Raw genomic sequence first — 16,616 nt, 5'->3', positions numbered from 1 at the left:
AACAAAACCCTGTTTTTGAAAAAAAATTACAGGGTCCAGTTAAGATGGCTTAGCAGGCAGGCAATGACATTCACACACACACACACACACACACACACACACACACACACACACACACACACACACGGTGATAATAAAATTAAGTTGTTTTTTTTTTTTTTGTTTTTTTTTTAAAGATGGGCTCTCTCTCATAGTCCTGGTTGTCCTAGAACTCACTCTATGGCCTCAAACTCACAGAGATCTCCCTGCCTCTACTTTCCCAAATGCTAGGATTAAAGTTGCACACCATCTGAGCAAATAAAGGGACTTTCCACAAAGCCTGATGAACTGAGTTCGATACCCAGAACCCATGGATGGAGAAAACCGACTCCCCCCCCCTTTTTTTTTTTTAAGATTTATTTATTTTATCTGAGTACACTGTTGCTCTCTTAGGACACAGCACCAAGAGGGCATCAAATCTCATTACAGATGGTTGTGAGCCACCATGTGGTTGCTGGGAATTGAACTCAGGACCTCAGGAAGAGCAGTCTGTGCTCCTAACCACTGAGCCATCTCTCCAGCCCCGAGAACTAGCTCCTTAAAACTAACTCCTCCACTGTGGGACATACAAATCGTGGTCCACATACATCCAAACACAAAGAAATGTAATAAAAATAGTATATGGAGAGTACATTTCCAGAAGATACAAAAAATATCTGCGACACTGATAAGCAGCACACACATTGCCATGGATGTATTTCATAAGAGTGAACAGAACGGGTCTGGAGCGGTGGCTCAGCAGTTCCCAGCCCATGCTGCTCTTGCAGAGGACCAGAGTTCGGTTCCCAGCACCTGCATTGAGTGAATCACCCACACCTTTCTGAAACTCTAGCTCCAGGGCATCCAGTGTCCCTGGCCTCTGAGGGCATCTGCAATTGAGTATACATACCCACTCATAGATATAAACATAATTTTAAGAAAACCTTGCTGGGCATGGTGGTGCATGCTTTTAACTCCAGCACTTCAAGGACGGGGTACGGAGGCAGGCAGATGGTCTCTGAATTTTAGGCCAGCCTGTCTACATAGTTTCAGGTCAGCCAAGGCTACATACATACTGAGACCTTGTTTCTCTGGGGTTTGTGTTAATATCTCCCTTTAAAATACTTTGTTTTGGGAACAGGGTTTTAGTGTGTAGCTGGGGTTGGCCTGCTACTCATAGAGATCTGCTTGCCTGTTTCCCAGTGCTGAGGTTAAAGGTTTATGCTATTGTTAAATCAGTTTACAATTTTAGCACCATGTGGTGGCACATGACTTTGATCCCAGACCTTCCAAGATGGAGGCAGGTTAATCTCTGACTTTCAGGACCGCTGCAGCTATAAAGTGAGACTGTGGCTCAAAGGAAAAAAAACTTTGACACATAAAAATATCAGTAAAAAATATAGGAAAAGACAACCCATGAAGAAGTAAATCAAGACCCCAATATTGAACCTTCTAGAATGCAGAGTGGTTCGAAAGTAATTTTCAATTTTCCTTTTGTGTGGATGTTGTGGATTTGAACTCAGATTCTGTTGCTTGCACAGCAAAAGATCTCACATAGGGAGCAACCTCTGCTTTGATTTTTCTCTTTTGTGGTGTTAGGGATGGGACCAGAGTCTTTTTTTTTTAATTTATTTATTGTATTACATATATGTACACTGTAGCTGTCTTCAGAAGAGGGCATCAGATCTCATTACAGATGGTTGTGAGCCACCATGTGGTTGCTGTGATTTGAACTCAGGACCTCTGGAAGAACAGTCAGTGCTCTTAACGGTTGAGCCATCTCTCCAGCCTGGGACTAGGGTCTTTGTACTTACTCAGTGCATGCTCCCACTATGCTGAGCTCTGGCCTCAACATTCTCTCTTTTCTTTCTATACTTTTGTTTCACTAGACAGGTTTTCTCTGTGTCCCTTTGGCTGAAACTCTGTGTTGACCTGGTTGGCCTCGAACTCAGAGATCTGAGTGGCTGTGCCTCGCAATTGCTGGGATTAAAGGAGTTGGCCACAACTGCCTGACTCCAATATTCTCTCTTTGGACTGGATCAAGGTTTATCTTCCTGGTTGTCTTGTTCAACCAGATTCCGTTTGTTTGATTTAGACTATGGAGGAAAGAGGAAAATTTATCCTTTGAAGGTTCTGTTCTGGAGTCAAGGAAATAGAGGGTATAAAGGACACAGGAGAAAAGTGGCCTGACATAACGTGTGGGCACAAGAGGCCCACGAGATAAGACTGAAGAAGGGCCAGGCTGAATGGGGTGAAAGGTGAGCTATGCGAGGCTGAAGAGAACAACACTGGTGTGTGAAGGTTGTCTTGCTGTCCCGATAAAGCTCCTTCGATGGGTAGTGAAAGTCTCTGGAAAGTTCATTTGCAGAGGAGCTAGGCTGTGACAAACTCCATTGGGGCATTTCAGGAAATGGGTGAGCCCTAGATAGGATACCTCTCTCTGCCCGCCAAGTTCCACACTTCTCTCTGTGAGGGGAATCCACAACTGTATGTGCCGGGGTGGTATCTCCTGGACATTTATTAATTTAATTTTTGTGGTTCTGTAGCTTGAACATAAGGCCCTCCACGCACTAGGCAAGTAAGTGTCTTGTAGGTGGACTGCATCTCTGGTCCATTTAAAACGAAGTTTAGGGGCTGGGAGATGGTTCAGTGGTTAAGACCACTGACTGCTCTTCCAGAGGTCCTGAGTTCAAATCCTAGCAACCACATGATGGCTCACAACCATCTGTAATGGGATCTGATGCTCTCTTCCGGTGTGTCTGAAGACAGTAACACTGTACTTATATACATAAAATAAGTGAATAAGTCTTTAAAAAAAAACAAAAGCAGGGGCTGGGGATTTAGCTCAGTGGTAGAGCGCTTACCTAGGAAGCGCAAGGCCCTGGGTTCGATCCCCAGCTCCGAAAAAAAAGAACCAAAAAAAAAAAAAAAAGCAAAGTTTATTCATTTTTATGAATGTTTTGCCTATGTAAATGCACATGCGCCACACGTATGCCTGGTGTCCACAGAGGTCAGAAGAGGCTGTCATTTCCGATGGAGTAGAGCTGACAGATGGCTGTGAGCCACCACATGGGTGCTGGGAACTAAGCCTGGGTCACCAGCCCCTCTCCAGATCTTTAAAAAAATTTCCTTTAAGAATTATTACTGTGGCAGGCAGTGGTGGCACATGCCTTTAGTCCCAGTTCTCAGGAGGCAGAGGCAGGCGAATCTCTGTGAATTCAAGACCAGTCTGGTCTAAAGATTTCGTTCCAGGACAGCCAGGGCTAGCACAGAGAAACCCTGTCTCAAAAACAAAAACAAAAACAAAGAAACAAAACAAAATGAAAAACCAAAAAAAGAAAAAAAAAACAAAAACAAAACAACAACAACAAAACTCAAACAATAAAGTGAAGTGTTGCATGCCTGTGAGCAGGTGAAAGTCAATGGAGTTTGTGCTGTCAGTTTCTGCTTTTCACTATGTAGGTCCCAGGGATAGAAATCAGGTTGTCAGACTTGGCAGCAAAAATCTTTACTTGATGGCCTGGAAATGACAGAAATCCACCTGCCTCTGCCTTCCAGTGCTGGGTTTAGAGGCATGAGCCTCCACCACCGCCCAGCTCTTCCTCCTCCTTTTCCCCGTCCTCTTATTTGAAACAGGGTCCTACTGTATAGGGCAGGCTGTACTTGAGACTCAGGGTATAACTTAGGTCAGCTGTCAGACTAGCCTTCCTCCTTCAGCCTCTCTAGGGTTGGACTTACAGGAATGCACCACGTCGCCTGTAATACGGTTATTGTGGCCCTTAAATCTTTCAATCTCATACTCCCCTGGTGGTCTTGCCTGCCATGGACGTTCATATATAAAGCCCAGTAGCTTTTCCCGTAGGAAGTCCTGAATTTTGGATTGTAAATTCCTCTCATCCCTACACACCTGTAAATGTGGACTCTAGCTCTTTGCTCCTTTAAGTCCTTGTAGGTGGCGCGCGTACTTCCTGACACCAGAGTTGAGTGGCGGGAACAACTCTAGACACCCTCCCCCTCCCAACCTCTTTTGATGAGTTCCGAGGAACAACCCCTGATCCCCTCAAATCCTTTATATGGGACTGCACGAAGCTAAAACACTGCTCCGGCTCCCTCCTCTCACATCAGCTCTCCTTCCCTGTCCCACCACCAGCTTCCCCTCTCCCACCACTTTATGGCTCGGAAGTGCCATCCGTGCAGGAGGGGCCTGAGAACGAAAGAACGTGTGCTCCGCGCGGCCTGCTTTTGGGCTGCGGGGAGGTGACACACACCTGCCCTTCGGTTTTTCAAACGCTTGAAAGGAACCGGCCCAGACCAGGAGAGAGCCTTTGCAAGCCCCACAGGCTCTACGGTGTGCAGCAGAGTCGTTACTATCAGCTCCAGAGTTGCAGAGGGAGGCGGCCCCCGGGGGCTGCGGGCGGAGGCGGGGCTTCGTGCGCGGGGCGGGGCGGGGCTGCAAGGCGGGGCGGGGCGACGGCGCGCCCACGCGGTGCGGCCCGGAGCACTCGCTGGCCGTGTGCTCCGCCTTCTCCCCCTTTTCAGCCCCCCGACCCTCCTCCCTTGGCCGAACATGGGCGCGCGCGCGTCCCAGGAGCCCTGGGCCCGGGTCCTGGTCGGGCTGCGGGTGCTGCTGTCGGTTCTACTTCTGACCCTGCTGCTGCTGTCGCTGGTGGCTCCTGGAGCGCAGGGGGCTCGGGGCCGCGGGACTGCGGACAAGAACAGCCACCGGCGCGCGACGAGCAGCTTCTCCCAGAGCGTGAGCAGCCTCTTCGGAGAGGACAACGTGCGCGCGGCTCAGAAGGTGGGCGGCGCGCCCGCGGTCACCTTGCCGGGCCCAGAGACCGTTGGTGGGGGGGCACCCGGGCTGGGGACGGTCGCGGCCTGCTGCAGCCTGGACCGAGCGCGGCCCCCGGGAGCGCGTGACGCCCGCGCGCTACCCGCCGCGTCTCAATAGTCGACCACTATGAGCCAGGCACTGGAGATGTCCGGGTCCCCGCGCGGCCCGGCCCCGTGGGCCTTCTGCCTTCCATCCCTTGCTGCGGAGATATCTGGGCCGAGTTCTCCTTTCTAGGGAGTGATGGGGTCTGAGCTATTGCTTTGGCCACCTGATCGCCTACTGTGTGTTTGGGGGTGGGAGTGGGGGTGGAGGACTTCTTGGAGCCTTTGGTTTAGCTTGGGAGCCTCCGGGACTAGGGTGAACCCCTCCACCAAGGAGCTCCCCCCAAGCTCCGCCGTGGCACCTACGTTGGGTACACGGTACTGAGAAAAGAGAAGTCAAGATGCACGCGGTTCTTTGGCTTTTCTCTCGTTTCCTTCCTGGGCTCTGGTCTCGGGGTTGTGGAGTCCAGAGAACTTTGGGTCCAAGTTGGGGCGCTCCCTCTTTTCAGCCGGATGAGGTTAGGCCGGTGATTTCACTTGATGTGTGTGTGTGTGTGTGTGTGTGTGTGTGTGTGTGTGTGTGTAATCCAGAGGTCATCCTCGGGTGTTCAACTTAAGGAGCCATCCACATTTGTATTTTGAGACAAGTTCCTTTATTGCCCAGAAGTTTGAAGATTAGGCCAGGCTGGCCGGCCAGTGGGCCTCTGGGATCTTCCTACTACTCTACTTCCTCGGCACTGGATTCCAAGTATTCTTGAGAGTATACATGGGTCCTTATTCTGGAACCCAAGTCCTCGTGGTTGCACAAGAAGCTCCTTATCGCCCGAGTTTTATCTCCCCAGTCCCAGTCACTTTTAAATACTTTCTATAATATTTATTTGTCGATTGTGTGCGCATGTGTGCACTTGTGTGCAAATGTACGTACGTACGTACAAAAGTCAGAAGATCGCTTTAAGGCGTCTTTCAAGTTCTCTGCTTCCACCATGTGGGTCTTGAGAATCATTATCGGTCATCAGCTCTGTGGCAAGCAGAACCTTTACCCGCTGAGCCATCTTGCCTATCCCTGGTTTCGAAGCTCTAAACCTCAGTTTCTCTTGTCTGTTAAGTGGGAATGGGAACAATAGTTTTTTTGTTATGTGTTGAGGCTGCTGGTTCCTTCCTGGCCCAGAATCCGGGCGTTCAAAGTTCATGGCATTTCTAGGTTGTAAATTAATTTAGTGGAGCATTGCTTAGACCTGCTGGCGGTATTTAGAGGTTTAAAACATGAAAGTTTTTCTTGGCCCTTAACAGGAGGGAGAAGAACATTAAGAATTCAAATTGACTTTTTTTTTTTTTTTTTTTTGAGATTGGGTCTCTCTTTGTAGGCCTAGAATTCTCTATGTAGACCAGGCTGGACTCTTAACTCAGAAGAAATCCACTTGCCTCTGCTTCCCAAGTGCTGAGATTAAAGGTGTATGCAGCCAAGCCTGGGTGTGTTTCTATTTCTTTTTATTATCTATTTTTTATAAAGATTTACTATCTATTTATAGTGTTTTGCCTGCATGTACGCCTGCAGGCCAGAAGAGGGCATCAGATCCCATTACAGATGGTCGTGAGCCACCATGTGGTTGCTGGGAATTGAACTCGGGACCTCTGGCAGAGCAGGCACTGCTCTCAACCTTTGAGCCATCTCTCCAAATTTTTATTACATGTATGTGTGTGATGATACACGTGAGTGCAGTTGCCCACAGAAACCAGAAGAGAGCCTCGATGCCCCAGAGCTGGAGCTCCTGGCAGTTGTGAGCTGTCTGCCGTGCCATGGGTGCTGGGAACCAAACTCAGTCCTAGGTAATAGCTGCATGAATTTTTAACCGCCGCGCCGTCCTTCCAGCCTCCTTGGTGGATGCTTTGTATTACGGTCATTCATGTACCAGCTGCCGAATAGTTACATAGCAGCAGTAGTTTTGGGTCTGGGGTCTGAATTCTTCCATCTCCCGCATGCTAGGCTCTCGGGGTTGGGCTACCACTGGAACACTCAGTCTATTTAGTAACGGTCAGTGAATGAAGGAGTTACCGCTCTACTATGGAGCTGGCATTTGCTACTTCGTGGGTTCCTTTCTCTGTTCCAGTCCTTCACTTCTTCCCTTTCAACCCCCTAACACTGGATGTTGTGTTTTATAAAAGGAGCCAGGATATGTTTTATAGAAGAGGGTATGGTGAGGTGGGAGGGGTGCCTTGGCGGGTCCATGCTGAGGCATCTCTTCCCCCTGAGGTACCAGCCAGATGACTCAAGGGAGGGAGGCGGCGGGAGGGTGGGGGGGAGGAGGAAAGTCCGGTCAGAAACGTGGGGGGAGGGAGAAAGGGGTCAGAGAGTTAGAAGGGGCAGAGAGATCGAGGAGGGGCCAAACAGCCCTTGATAGCAAGCCAAGCCTACTTGCTGTTGCCAGGTAACTTTGGGAGGAACGTAGAAGGAAGGTCAACATTAGGAAGGGAAAAATGGAGTCATCATCTTTAGACCACTTCCTGCTGATTAGGGGCCTCAAGTTCCTTGGGGCAAGTTTGATACTTGCTGTTAGGATATCTACTTCTCTTTTCTCTGTGCGCGGCTGCTTGACAGATCGCAGCCAACAGCATCCAACCATCCACCAGCCACACACCTGTCTGGGCTCTAGCCTTTGAAAAGTCCCCAGACTTCCAAACATCGCACATTCACGGAAACTATCTGCAGCCGACAAAACAGCGACCCTGTTAGAGCACAAGGCGAATCACCATCACCCGCTGCAGAGCAGCCCCTATCCCCACACCTAGGGTTAAAATCAAACGTATTCTTATAATAGTTCTGTGCTTTTCAAAGAAACCAACATTCTCACAACACTCCTATTAGGCAACGGCCTTTCATATGTACATGTTTCCTGTCTCTGCTGAGCAGGTATTCAGTATGTGGTGTCTACAGCCGCCACACCCCACTCTCCACATTCTCTCTCTGCCCAAATGAGACAGAGAGGAAGTTGAAACCACAGTGTGAACGCTCTCGCTTTCTCTCTCTCTCTCTCTCTCTCTCTCTCTCTCTCTCTCTCTCTCTCTCTGGCTTCAAATTCAGACCTCTGCCTTCTTCCCTTGAAACCGGTTCTCTCACTTAACCTGGAACTGCTGTGGTAACAGCGATCCTCCTGTCTCCACTCCTACAACACTGTGCATGGCCACACCTGGCTTTTTAGGTGGGTTCCCAGGGCTTGAAACTGAGGTTGTCATGCGTGCTTAGCAAGCCTTCCCTTGGCTGGCTTTGAACTCCCAACCCTTCTTGCCTCCAGCTCCTAAGTGCTGGGTGTTCAAGCATGAGCCACCGTACCCAGCTCATGGCATACTTGAGATTGAACCCAGGGCTCTCTGAATAAAGGCAAGCACAGTACCAATGTGATTATACCTCTAGCCCCTCAATTTTTTTCTAGTGATGGTAATAAAGTACACATTGGCCCACAATTTACTGTTTTCACTCAGTTCTGTAACTTTAAGCATAGGGACAGGGTCACACACCATTGCCCGCAAAGGAAACTCAGTACGGACTAAGCAGTTGTTACCCTTCACTGCAGCCAGCACCTGCCCGACTCCATCTCTACAGATTTCCCTATTTGGGTTTTCACATAAAGGGAACCAGGCCCTGCTTGCTCTTCAAGTCCCATCTGGCACCTTGCTTGGCCCTACTTGCCCTTTGAGTCCCGTCTGGCACCTTGCTTGGCTGCTTTTGAAGGGTGGCAGGGAGCGAAGGCTGTGTATGATTGAGCCCACTGGAGTGTGTCCCTCCAGATGGGACCAGAATGGGACCTTAGCGTGCAAACTGTTGTGTGTGCACACAGACAGCTCCGCTGTAAATGTTAGAAGTGGCTATGTTGCCAGGCTGGGCCTGTAACATACACCTGTAATCCTGGCACTGAGGTTGTGGAGGCAGGAGGATTGCTAATTGAAGGTCAGCCTCAGCTACACAGGAAGTTGAAGCCATTCTGAACTACATGATACCAGGGATTATTATTATTATTGTTTGTTGGTTTTTTAAATTTATTTATGTATGTGAGTACACTGTAGCTGTCTTAGACACACCAGAAGAGGGCATCAGATCTCATTACAGATGGTTGTGAGCTACCATGTGGTTGCTGGGATTTGAACTCAGGACCTCTGGAAGAGCTGTCAGTGCTCTTAACCTATGAGCCATTTCTCCAGCCCCTAGTTTGTTTTTTCAAGACAGGGTTGCTCTGTGTACCCCAGGCTGGCCTCAAACTCAGAGATCCACTGCCTCTGCCTCCTGAGTGCTGGGATTAAAGGAGTGCATCACCATGTGTGGCGCTGTGTGTGTGTGTGTGTGTGTGTGTGTGTGTGTGTGCATGCTCGCACCACTTGAATCATGGCTGTCATTATTCAAGCACTCTCCATGGTTTTTTTTAAAGATTTATTTATTTATTTTTTCTTTTTTTCGGAGCTGGGGACCAAACCCAGGGCCTTGCGCTTGCTAGGCAAGTGCTCTACCGCTGAGCTAAATCCCCAACCCCTGAAGATTTATTTATTTATTTATTTATTTTTTGGTTCTTTTTTTTCGGAGCTGGGGACCGAACCCAGGGTAAAGATTTATTTTTAATAATGAGTATATGTGAGTATATGAACTTGAGCAAGTGGCCCACATCAGGCCTTTGGATGGTAGAAAGGGGTGTCAGATCCCCTAGAAGTAGAGTGTAGGGACATGGTGGAGGGGCTAAGGTGAGAAGCAGCCTGCATGCCTGCAATCTCAGCACCCAGGAGGCTGATGCAGGGGTGGAGTTAGGTGGGACGGAGGGTGTCTCTGAAAGTTTGAAGCCTATTTCCGAAACACCTGGAAAAGTAGGACACATGAGACCTAATCTTAAAAGGAAATAAAGCCGGGCATGTTGGGTAATCCTAGCTCTGAATGGGTGGAAGCTGGGAAACCAGGATTTGAAGTTGTCCTGGAGCGGGTAGAGGCACCTGCTGTGCATGCCTGCTGACCTGACTTTAATCCTGACACCCCCATTCCCTTCTGCCCCTCATGCGTGCTTCTTCCGTGATAAGCACTTTTTCTTTAGTGGCAACACCTCATTTTATGGTTCTACCCCTTTGTTGGCCAGCCACATAGTTGCTGTGCTATGTCCCCCAGTCCCCTGAACTGACAAATTTGGAGTCTGATGTAGGACAGCTCTCTCACCTGGTATCTACTGGCTCTGGACTCACAGTCACTCACCAGGAACCCAGTACCCCAGTGGGTGCTGAGAACAAGATAGTGCAGGTCTCTCACTGCTCTGATGCCAGAAATCTGAGGTCATTGTTCTGGTAGGCTGGCTTCCCCTGGACCCAAGAATGTGCCTGCAGGTGCTCTTCGCTCTCAGTTCTGGGAACTGTCAGAAGTGTGTCTCTGTTTGTTTGATTTTGATTTTGTTTTCACCTAGACAGGGTTTCTCTGTTGTAGCCCTGGCTGTTCTAGAACTCACTCTGTAGACCCTGCTGGCCTTGAACTCATAGAGATCTACCTGCCTCTGCCTCCCTGTGTGCTGGGATCAAAGGTGTGAGCCCCCACCATCTGACTTTTTTCTTTTTTTTTTTAACAAGAGACCCAGGACCTCATGCGTGCCGGGCAAATATTCTACCACTGAGCTACACACCCAACTGTTTTTATTTGAGGATCTCACTAAAATATCCTGATTGGCTTGGGACTCATTCTTTAGTCCAAGGCAGGTTTTGAACTTGCAATCTTCCTGCCTGTTTGGGAACACAAAGGTCCTTGTTCTCACGGATAAACACTGGGGAAGCCAAGCATGTTAAATACAGGGTGTTCTTTTTGTGTTTTTTGCCCAGAGGGCTGCTAATGGAGGTTGGTAGGGTGTAGGGCCAAGTGATACCTGGTTCCTCACAAGCTACCACAACCAGGACTGGAGGTGCCCAGCAGTCTAGATGATCTCCTTGTTTTCTGTATGGCTAGGGGTTTCCCCAGGCTCCCACAAACAGGAACAGAGGTGATTGATAGCCCAGATGGTCTCCTGTGTATGACAGAGACCACACCAGATCCATCCCTTAAGAAAATAATACTGCACACTTTTAGTCCCAGCAGGCCAATCTCTGTGAGTTCAAGGCCAGCCTGGTCTACAGAGAAACCCTGTCTCTAAAAAGCAAACCCGTGAAGCCTATCTATAAAGCTCATCCTCGTGGAAGAAGCGACACGTGCTTTGAGAATAGTTTTGGTGTAATTTTCATGCTTCCTTGAACACACAGGATTGTGTTACACCAGGAAACCACCTTTGCAAATTGTACTTACTTAAATATGCCTAAAATAAACCTCGAGATGGCGGACTCTAGACGATCCAGTCAACCCCCGCTGCTGAGTCGTGCTGAACCAGGTTTCCTTCCTTCTTGCCTCCTGTGGATCATGGGATCATTGGCTCTTCACTCTGCCAGCCTTGGTGTGGGCAGACACTTCTCCTTATCCTGTCCCCCCACCCCCGGCTCCCCGCTCCCTCCACACACCTGCCTCAGCCTCCTCAGTGACTGGGATGACAGAATGGCTGGGATGACAAGCCTGTCCCACTGACACACATCTGCCCTATTAGACTTGGCCTACCCTCATGGTTTTATTGTCACCAAATCACTTCTTTAAAGACCTGTTTAATGTCTTCAAACATTCCCTCAGTGGGGACCAGGGGCTCCACATTCCAATTTAGGAGAACCCTATCAACTCCATAAAGTCTGAGAGTCTCCTTGAGTGTCTAGCTTTGCCAAAGGGACCGCCGTGTGGCTGAAAGGGTGGGGACCTGCCCTAGCGTGTCCTCGCCCACCTGTCCAGTTCACAGCCTCTGAAAAGGCTGACCCTCTAGTCTGGATTTGTCCTTCCTGGGGCCTTGCCACCCTGTTGTTCACTGCTCTGAGTGGACCAGGTGACCTACCGTATGACCCTCTTCAGCTTCCTATGTCCAGTCCTCTCTTGGTCCCATTTTCCAACTGGGAAAACCAGGCCTGGAAGGTCCAGGATGACTCAGAGTGTAGCTTACCCTAAAAGAACTCCGCACACTATAGCTGGTGCCATCAAAAACTGAACTGCTGCCTTCTGCCTGCTTCCCTCTCTCCCTCCCTCCCTCTCTCCCTCCCTCCTTCCCTTCCTTCCTCCCTTTCTTCTTTTTCTTTCTTTTTCTGTTCTCTCTCTCTCTCTCTCTCTCTCTCTGAAAAACAAAATCTCAATATGCAAGTTCTATCTATCCCAGAACCTCACTGTGTATATGTCGACCAGGCTGGCTTTGAACTCACAGAGTCTACCTGCCCCTGTCCCCAGAGCATTGGGATTAAAGGAGAACACCACTATGCCTGACTTTTCATGGTTTTCTTTTTTAAGATTAGTTTGAGAGAGAGAGAGAGAGAGAGAGAGAGAGAGAGAGAATGTGCTTGTGTGTGTGTGTGTGTGTGTGTGTGTGTGTGTGCGCGCGCGCGCGCATGTACATGCATGTAGAAGAGGGGCTTTCCTCATTCTACATGGTGGTGAACCAGCAGGCCACAGACTGCCTATGAGGCAGCTCCTGGTTTTTCTGTAGAGTCCTCTCCCAAACTCACACTTTGGTGCCTGGGTAGCTTGGGACAATGGTGGATTGGTTGACTCTTTCCTGTCTTCTCGTCCCTGCAGTTGCTGTCCAGACTGACTGAACGGTTCGTACAGGGAGTGGATATGTTCTTAGAGACGTTATGGAAAATTTGGATGGAGCTATTAGAAGTCCTTGGGCTCGACGGTAGGTATGGGGATGCTCATTCAGGGAGGTTCAGTTGAGTGCTTTTTGTTTTGAGGGACGATCTCGCTGTGTAGGGTGTCTCTGTGTCCCCAGCTGAGAGTACATGAGAGGGCTGAGGGTATGGAGCACCACGGGGAGGAAGGAGCATTTTCTCTTTCATAGCTGAACCTGTGTCCGTGAAGCTTCAAAAGTGTTGCGAGTACCCAGGAGGTGATGGCACACACCTTTAAACCCAGCACTTGGGAGGCAGAGGCAGGGGGATTTCTGTGAGTTCGAGGCCAGCCTGGTCTACAGAGCGAGTTCCAGGATGGCCAGAGCTGTCACACAGACAAACCTTGTCTTGAAAAAGTTAAAAAAAATAATAATAATAATAGTAAAGGTTGTGTAGATGGATGGTGGAGGCAGAGCCTGCTGTGATGATGTCCTGGGCCACCTGGAGCCCCGGGAAGCCAGAGGAGGGCGGAAGAGGCTCCTAAGAACTGTCATGCATGTGTACTCAGAGCTGTGTTTCAGCATAGCCAGAGACACAGTAGAGAGAAAAGTGTGAGTGGAGCAATTGGAGGACAGCAGGCTTTGGGAGCACAGCCCTAGACTTGAACTTTTGGCTTCTGAAACTGGGAGAGAGGATGAATTTCACCATCTAATGATCATCAGCTACCTGGTGTATGGGGGTCAGTTGTGGCAGAGCCAGAAAGCAGATATAGTAGTGTAACAGGATCCTCTCAGAACCTGTTAGCCCTGGGCATCCTTCTTTACAGATCCAGGACCAGGGCTCACGGTGAAGCCAGGCTGCACAGGCCGGGGCCCACACACCACCACAATTGTCTGTTCTTTACCACTGACCCCACTTCCAGCCTGGAATCCCAGAGTTTAACTTTTGAAAGGCCACACAACCAGTTCTTGCCACCTTGCTACTCAGGTAGTGAAGAGGAGGTAGAGAGGTGGCCCTCAGGATTCTGTGAAGCATGAGGCCCCCTTGGGACCGAGCTGAGTCAACACATCCCCAAACATTGCAACCATGTGCAATCCTGCGAGGCTGCCTCAGCCATGACCTGCTGGGATTGTGCAACTCCAGGTTACCATCCCTGGGCAGTGAGCGTGTGGAGATAAACCGGATTGCAAGGAGTTGCATGCACCTTGGGCCAGGAAACGGCAGAGCAGGATAGTTCAGGACCCCAGGCATCACTGAGGAAACTTGGCCAGGTGTGATCACCCGAGAGTAGCTGGTGGGGGAGGTGAGCTACCTTGTTTCTGTGCTGTGAGTCTCCCTCTTGGTTTAAATAAGCTGCAGGGCACCCGAAGACCTTTGGTAGTCATGACTGGAGCTCAGAACCAGGACCATCTAAAGGTGACTGCTCTCAGCCCCCAAGCATTGCTTTTCAGAGTGTTAGTTACCATGGAGACCCCTCTGCTCAGATCGGTTTGATAACAGTAAGCTTTGAGGTATATAGAGGCACTCTACTGGTCTAGTTACTGAGAAAAGAAATTGGTCTTAGAGCTGGAGAGATGGCTCAGTGGTTAAAAGCACCCACTGCTCTTCCAGAGGTCCTAAGTTTAAATCCCAGCAACCACATGGTGGCTCACAACCATCAGATGCCCTCTTCTGGTGTGAATGAAGACAGCTACAGTGTACTCAAACACATAAATAAATAAATCATTAAAAAAAGGAGTTACCTCTTTAAACAAAGAAAGAAAGAGAGAGGGCTGGAGAGATGGCTCAGTGGTTAAGAGCACCCGACTGCTCTTCCAGAGGTCATGAGTTCAATTCCCAGCAACCACATGGTGGCTCACAACCATCTGTAAAGAGATCTGATGCCCTCTTCTGGTGTATCTGAGGACAGCTACAGTGTACTTATATATAATAAAATAAAAAATAAATCTTTAAAAAAAAAAAAAAGAAAGAAAGAAAGAAGGAAAGGAAGAAAGAAAGAAGTTGGTGGAATTTACCCTGGCATGGTGGCTTTTGCCCTTAATCCCCATACTCAGAGACAGGCAGATCTCTGACTTCAAGGCCAGCCTGGTCTACATGAGGACTCCCCATCCCATCTCAAAATGGTGACATCGATTTTACTGTTTCAGTTTTGCTGATATTCTTGGTTTTGCGGCTGTAATTTTGCTTTGTTTTTGAGACAGGGTCACCTGCACTCCACACTAGTCTCGAACTCACTGTGGTGGAACCAAGGAGGACTTTGAACATCTGATCCTCTTGCCTCGGCTTCCTGAGTGCTGGAGTGACAGATGTGAACCACTGTAACCAGCTCCTTGTAAACATGGGGACTTGAGTTTGACCTCCAGCACCATTTTTATAAGAATGGGTCTCTCTGGGGCTGGGGATTTAGCTCAGTGGTAGAGCGCTTACCTAGGAAGGCAAGGCCCTGGGTTCGGTCCCCAGCTCCGAAAAAAAGAACCAAAAAAAAAAGAAAAAGAAAGACTGGGTCTCTGTAGCCCAACTGTCCTGGAATAATCTGCAGATCAGGTTGGCCTCGAACTCTCAGAAATCCGTCTGCGGGGGTTACAGGTGTGAGCTGCCACTACCCAGCTTGTAAAAATATTTTGCAAGATTTATCAATTATTTGTTTTTATGTGTTATGGGTGTTTTGTCTGCATGTACTTCTGTGCACCTCGTGTATGCAGAACCCAAGAATCTACCTGACATTCCCCTGTCTCTGGAGTTACAGGTGGTTGTGAACCACCATGTGGTTGCTGGAAATCAAACTGGGTCCTTGCAAGAGTAGCCAATGCTTTTAAATACTGGGCCATCTCTCCAGCCTCATAAAAGGTGTTTTAAACTCATGAGGAGACTTAAGAGTCCTGAGAGACCACCTGTGTCCCCTCAAGTATTTGCTTTATTTTGCTTTCATTGTGTTGGGTTGTGACAGGAGCCTATGGGTCCAGTCCCAGAGCCCAGCTGTCCTAACAGCTTTCAGAGAAGGTCCTGACCACGCGGGAATAACTGTCCCTGTCCTCTGTTTTGCAGTATCTAACCTGTCACAGTACTTCAGCCCAGCCTCTGTGTCCAACAGTCCCACCCGGGCCCTGGTGCTGGTTGGTGTGGTTCTCCTGGCCTACTGGTTCTTGTCTCTGACCTTGGGCTTCACCTTCAGCCTCCTCCACCTGGTGTTTGGCCGCTTCTTCTGGCTTGTGCGCGTCATCCTGTTCTCCATGTCCTGCGTGTACATCCTCCATAAGTACGAGGGGGAGCCCGAGCACGCTGTGCTGCCGCTCTGCATCGTGGTGGCCATCTATTTCATGACAGGGCCCATGGGCTACTGGCGAGGCAGCGCTGGTGGCCTCTGCAGCCCCAGTGTAGAGGAGAAGCTTGAACACCTAGAGAACCAGGTGAGATTGCTCAACATCCGCCTCAACAGGGTGCTCGAGAACCTTGACCGCTCCAATGAAAAGTGAAGGTCAGCTACCAGTTCTCCAACCAGCTAGTCACGTCAGAAGACAGCAAAAGATGAAAAGAGCCGGCAACCCCATGGAAACCCCAACCCTCCCAATAAACTGAGCAAAAATGCCACACCTGGTGTTTCCCACTGTGTGTCCACCTTAGGAGCCATTGGAGGGGAAGAACTTACGTAGATGGCCAGTGGGAAAACATTTTTTAAACAACAGATATACCCCTGTTAGCCGTGTAGTTGGGTAAGTTTATCTGTGCATAGAACATAAGTTGATTTTTTTTCCCCAAACATTTAAATACATCTTTTGTAAGGTTTTTAAATAAAGGCAGATGGAGTCAAGTTTATCAGAACTTTGAAGGGAGCACTTGATGTTTTTAAGGAGGTTTAAAATGGCTGGTGGGTGAGCACTGTGTGCAATATCTTTGTCCTCCCAAATGTGACCTTTATTTCATGTCATTTGGGGTGAGTGGTGACCTGGTTAACAAGTGCTGTCTCTTGTCATTGTGTACACTTGGGCTTCAGAGTTTCGGATCCTAGGGACCCCAGGAGCTCTCTGTCCATTGTGTCCCTGTCTATT

The 16,616-nt window shown here is 49.1% G+C and overlaps 1 protein-coding gene across 1 annotated transcript; it reads left to right on the top strand.

Moving 5' to 3' along the window:
* Positions 1 to 4,567: 4,567 nt before the first annotated feature.
* Bri3bp (Bri3 binding protein) lies at positions 4,568 to 16,389 on the top strand. Its single transcript, NM_001017487.2, has 3 exons — positions 4,568 to 4,816; positions 12,536 to 12,638; positions 15,616 to 16,389. Exons 1-3 carry the CDS (start codon positions 4,586 to 4,588, stop codon positions 16,041 to 16,043), a joined length of 762 nt encoding a protein of 253 aa, NP_001017487.1. The 5' UTR covers positions 4,568 to 4,585; the 3' UTR covers positions 16,044 to 16,389.
* The last annotated feature ends 227 nt before the right edge of the window (positions 16,390 to 16,616 follow it).

Source organism: Rattus norvegicus, chromosome 12 (genome assembly GCF_036323735.1).
Source record: "Rattus norvegicus strain BN/NHsdMcwi chromosome 12, GRCr8, whole genome shotgun sequence".
Taxonomy (NCBI): domain Eukaryota; kingdom Metazoa; phylum Chordata; class Mammalia; order Rodentia; family Muridae; genus Rattus; species Rattus norvegicus.
The sequence above is the reverse complement of the archived record's forward strand: the minus strand, read 5'-3'. Positions and strand labels throughout refer to the sequence as shown.

What these genes read in the sequence shown, in the direction of transcription:
- Bri3bp (NM_001017487.2), top strand. Translation starts at nt 4,586, where the DNA reads ATGGGCGCGCGCGCGTCCCAGGAGCCCTGGGCCCGGGTCCTGGTCGGG. An exon ending in ACGTGCGCGCGGCTCAGAAG is followed by an intron (nt 4,817 to 12,535) that starts GTGGGCGGCGCG and finishes TCGTCCCTGCAG; the next exon opens with TTGCTGTCCAGACTGACTGA. An exon ending in AGAAGTCCTTGGGCTCGACG is followed by an intron (nt 12,639 to 15,615) that starts GTAGGTATGGGG and finishes TCTGTTTTGCAG; the next exon opens with TATCTAACCTGTCACAGTAC.